Raw genomic sequence first — 5,442 nt, forward strand, 5'->3', positions numbered from 1 at the left:
ACTATATCAAATGGAAGTAATTTTTGTTGTAAGATTTTCTTTTATTCTCCACGCTCCACCTTTCTTGCACCCCTGAGGTGGATAGATTTTTATTAAGTAAGGGTATCAAGGGATATGGAGCAAAGGCGGGTAAATGGAGTTGAGGTACAGATAATAATATAACAGTACTTGCATTTGATATAGCACCTCATCACGTATTTGAGATGTCTCAAATCGCTTCACAGAATATACTGTAAAGTGAATTGCCTGTAAAGATCAGCCATGATCTAATAGAATGGCGGAAGGGCCGAATGACCTATTCCTGTTCCTATGAGCCATCGAACTGAGCAACTGTTGGGAAGAACAGTTGACCTTAGCTTGCATGATACATCAAGTGTTCCTCCCCCTACTGAGGCCAGCAGCACCAAGCCCAGATAATAATATTATAATAATAATAGCAGTTCTCCTTTTGGTATAATACCGTTCAAGTCAGGAGCACATACCATAATAAAATATTCTTTACAGGACGCCTCCAAGTGCAGGATATCCCTTTTAAGAAGTAAAGGGCAATTAAGAAAAAAACAATGAGATAAAGAGAAGAATGAAACGGGGACTGAGAGTGGCACACATTGGTGTGGTGAGGATCAGTGGATTGGAGTGCGTTTGTGCTTACCCTTACAGAGCCAGGTGAATGAATCAGTACGGTGGGTAAGGAATCGGCTGGTCTACTACTAGAAAAGATTAATTTGGTGCAGCAGGTGGGCAAAAGTATGTGGAACTATGTTTGGCGAACCACTCAAAAGAAAGGAGAGGAGAAAGGACTCCAAATGTGGAGGTTGACTCAAGCAGATAAGATCTTTCTGTGAGCAGTTGGAAGAGTGGTGCAATGTCAATGTATTTTTTGTTCTTGTTTGCTTTGAATTGGTTTGATTAGGGGTTAGGGTACATAGTTGTGGGATTTGTTTTATGAATTTTTTTTGATGAATTTTGTTTATTTCTTGCTGAATAAGTTAAATCTGAGCCGGGTGAAGGACACTCTGTTTCTTAGGGGGATAGGGGAAAGGGCAGAGGTGACCACTGTTTAACTGCTCTGGGTCGCTACCCTGTGTGAGGGGCGCTATATAAACGCAAGTTGTTGTTGTTTGAGGGTGTGGCTCTCTTCTTACCCAATAATGGGCTCATGGACAGTGACTAGAGTTAGAACAAAGAAACATAGAATTTTACAGCACAGAAGAAGGCCATTCGGCCCATCCTGCCTGTGCCTGTGCTTTGAAAGAGCTATCCAACTAGTCTCATTTCCCTGTTAATGCAAATTGGTTGAAGGCAGAACATGGAGCAGTTTTGCTAAAGTTTGATTTTAGCAGGAAAATTGCTCAGAAGGACCTGGGTTTCATCCAGAGGAACTGAACTGTTTAATCAAGGTGCTGTGAGAGAAAAGATTTGGTACAAGCTTCAAGAATACACAGCTGGTCAAAGAGTTTTGGAGAGATTTGATGCAACGAATCAGGATAAATCTGCTATTTAATGTCCACCCGGCAGGTAGACTGGGTCATAAATCAAAAACTATTCAACCAAGAAAATTTATTTTTTTGGCCCACCAAAAAGTTGGCCACTGGGGCCTTTGAGATTCCTTGGTCCATTCATCACCATCTTCTCTCCAATGTCCATGCCAAAAGAGATCGCTGTGACCGTAAAATGGAGGCGGGGGAGGGGGATTTGCGTCATGTGTAGAGTGGGTGTAAAACAGGTTTTATGGTATATTATTAGTATGCTGTTGCCATAGTGACACCATCTTGCAAGCTGAACTCCTGTAACAAAAGTAAGTAGTAGAAAACAGTAGGAAAAAATCTCCTTAAAATCTCTCTTTTTAAAAAAACAAGACCCACCTTTCGGCTCGCAGCGGTAAAAATACATCAAAAGGAGATTTTTTCTTCTCTCTCTCATTTCCTTGACAATTTTCAAACAAAGCACCTTTCCTGGCACTGTGTGAGATGGTTGAAACCAACCCCCAACCCCCCACCCACCCCCCCACCCCGTCCATGCCCCTCCCTGCAATGTTTGTCGGAATCGAGTCCTCCGCTCCACCCTCGGCGGCCGTGCCTTCAGCCACTATGCCCCGAGGCTCTGGAACTGTCTTCCTCACTCCCTTCGCCTCGCTCCTTCCCTTCCCATTTTCAGGTCTCTGTTGAAGACCTTTCTCTTCGACCGCACCTTTAGTCACCTTCCTCCCCCTGGCTCCTCCCCCTCCCCCTGGCTCGGTCCTGGGATCCTAAACTGTTAAAGCACTCTGAGACACCGTCCGGCGTGGAGGGCACTGTATGTTGGTGGGCACCAACTTGTTGCTGTTGTTGAATTACTTGATCCCACCATTATTTTGTCACCATAGAGAACACAGGAGATGGAGACAGCTCAAGCTCCTCACCTTAGATTGCTGCCCGTTTATTCCTCCCAAATAAAAGTGTTCACTCACTCCATGTCACAGTCCAGGCTGACACTCCAATACAGAGAGAGAGCGAGAGAGAGGGAGAGACAGAGAGCTTGTGTGTCTGCATTGTCAGAAAAGACGTGTGTTGTTTGTGGAACACTGTGCACACTTTAGAGTTAATCCGGAGAAGTGCTTTGAGATGTCTTTCTGCCGTGAAAGGCTTTGCATCAAATGTATCGAAGGTTTACTGTTGTTATTACAGGGGGGAGAAAAATGGGAAAGATCCTAAACAAGATACACACAGGTTTCAGTCCTCCCACACCAGAGCAGAATGAATGGATCTGTTTGAAAGCCCAGCTAGTGCTACAATTAATACCAACACATTTGTTTCCATATAAATCATTAAGTGTGCGTGTGGGGGCACTTAATTAATTGTGTAGTCTCTGACTTATTTCAATGAATTAATGAGAGATTTGAAATTATGAGTAAAAGATGAATGTGCCCAGCACCGAGGAGATTGGTCTAATAAACTTGCTAATGAAGGGAAAGTGTACTTGTACTCATTAAATAGCAGAGGATGAGAATTAATTGGATTAATCAAGAATTCAAAGAGGAATCATGTGGCATTCGTGAGTCAGACTGGCTCAGTGGGTAGCACTCTCACCTATGGGTTGGTTCCTGTCCCACATTTGGGACTTGAGCTCACAGTTCAGACTGACATTGAATTGTCAGAGCTGCCATCCTTTGGATGAGACACTAAACCCAAGTCCAGGATAAAGCTACCACTTGTGCCAACAGCAGTAAAAGTCTACTTGCATCCCCACTCTCCCTCCCGTCACTCTGGGCTACATTCACTCAGCTGTAAAAGGATTGTGTCAGTTTCCCCATTAGCCATGCTTGTGGTTTGCAGAGTGAGATTGCCAATCTAGTGCTGAATTGAGGTACTACATGTGTTAAGAGTTCACAACGCTCAAAGTTATTTAACTAAGGGAGCTTTACAGTCAAAGGGGGAGGAACCTATCAGCCCATCAGTCCAGTCTGGACTTGGACCAGATCCCTGAGGAGAGAGGACAGAACCTGCTGTGCTGTCAAGTAACCGATTGGATTATGAACATTAAAGTGCGCGAGGGCTGAAACTATTTGATATCCACTTTGAGGATTTGTTTAATGCCAATTTACAGATCATTCAGAGTGGGCATAATTAAAGACGGATGTCTAATCACTCATTAAAATAACTGCACATCAATGTCGGTTACAAGTTCTGCCAGATGAGTTTCGGCCTCAGAAGTTGAATCTCCAGCCGTTCCCAAAGTGTCTGCTTTCTGCCTTTGATAACACTCCAGTTTCTTCGGTATGGCTTGCCAACATTTACAAAGTACATCAGAAGAGTCCATCGGTGATAAGTGCAGAGAACTGGCATCATTATTCAGCTCCCGTGATAGCTAATGGACAGTTTACACAGCGATTGTAGCGGAGAGAAGGGATTGGGTGCTGGCCATACACTTAAAGCTCCTCTTTGCTCTTTCGCTTAGGGTTGAGCAGAGCTCTGCGTACATGCTGCCCAGAGTGCGTGCAGTGCTCCGCAAAGCACGGTTAGATTATTTTGCTGTGATTAAAGAGTGGGTCACTTGACTAAGATTTTTAAAAGAAATGTGAGACGGCTCAAAAAGTACATAGAGTTGCAGACAATGATACAACATGGAAATTAGGCACCTTGTCTAACTAGTGTATGGCACTGTTTACACGCCACACTAGCCTCCACCCTATGTTATACCCCTCTAATCCTTTCTCGCATCAAGTTTACAATACAACATTTGTATAGTGCCTTTCAGGTCAGGAGGCCATCCCAAGGTACTGGGCAGTCAGGGATTTGGACCTGAGCAGGGCAGAGGGTAATCAATGACTGAAACAGGTTGCAAGGAAAGGTGGACTCATTTTAAAAAAAGCAGCTTGATGCTGTGGGGGTGGGTGTCCTGGACGGAAGAGATTGGATGGGTTGAATTGCCTTCTTCATCCAGACCAATCTTGTTCCACTTTCATTTATCTTTTGGTGAATTAGGTATTAGCGAGGGCTTCACTACTGGCGAACAGAAACGTATCTTTTGGCACATCATTGTGAGTATGAAAGGTTTCTGGCTCAGGGGCAGAAGTAAGCTCCTTCTCCTCTAATGCCACCCCACGTCCTCCTGACACGCGTGAAAGGCACTATACTAATGCAATTTGTTGTTGTTTAGCATTAAGTCCAGGATAAAGCTACTACTAGTCTGTGCCGATAGCAGTACAAGTCTACCTTCATCCCCACTCTCCCTCCTATCTATCTGGACTATATTCACCTGCTGTAAAAGGATTGTGTCAGGCTGGCTCAGTGGGTAGCACTCTCGTCATGAACAAACACTCTGCCGACGTTAGGGGTCTTGGCCAACAAAGGTTTTTTCCTTTGCTCTGCGGTGTACAGTAAGGTTTGAAACCTGGCCCATTATAGACAAGAGGGTAAGTCGGAGGAGAGGGTGGGAGAGGAGTGTCAGTTTGCTGCCAGCAGCGACACGTGTGAGCAGGCTCCAGGCACAGTGTTCAGTAGTAGCTTCAAATCAGTGGAGCTCACCTCTTGCTGGAGTGGTGACTCCTGTCCTTCCACAAGGCTGCAGAGCAGCACAGCAGAAGGAAAGGCACCTTCCACAACCTCTCCACACAAAGGTAATTTCCCCTCGAGTGAAATTTTGTAAGTGGAGTCAGGCGTACGTTATAATTGCGACCATTGTCATTTGCTAGGCCACTGCCCTCACCTGCTTGTGCAGCACTGAATAACCAGCTAAGTCCTTTCATTCCTCCTGTCTCCTCCCCTCCCTTCGGAAGATGGCTGCCGCGTTTCACTTACACAACACACAGTCACTACACCTTATAGTTTGTCCTGTGAAGTGCGTTGAGACCCGACATCTTCGTGACATGAAAGCCTCTGTAATATATGTAAGGATTATTCTTATTCTTATTTATTTCAGTGGCCTTCCAGTTAATGAATATTAATAATAATAATATTGAGA

At 44.6% G+C, this 5,442-nt stretch overlaps 1 protein-coding gene across 1 annotated transcript in view; it reads right to left on the reverse strand.

The window, feature by feature from the left end:
* Window positions 1-1,141: 1,141 nt before the first annotated feature.
* The window catches only part of astn1 (astrotactin 1), a 620,426-nt gene continuing 616,125 nt past the window's right edge, over window positions 1,142-5,442 (reverse strand). Inside the window, 2 exon segments of the mRNA XM_042334960.1 lie at window positions 1,142-1,170; window positions 1,578-1,787. Coding sequence (XP_042190894.1) covers window positions 1,142-1,170; window positions 1,578-1,787 — 239 coding nt within the window.

The sequence above is a fragment of the Callorhinchus milii genome, unplaced genomic scaffold (assembly GCF_018977255.1).
Source record: "Callorhinchus milii isolate IMCB2004 unplaced genomic scaffold, IMCB_Cmil_1.0 Scaffold5, whole genome shotgun sequence".
Lineage (NCBI taxonomy): Eukaryota > Metazoa > Chordata > Chondrichthyes > Chimaeriformes > Callorhinchidae > Callorhinchus > Callorhinchus milii.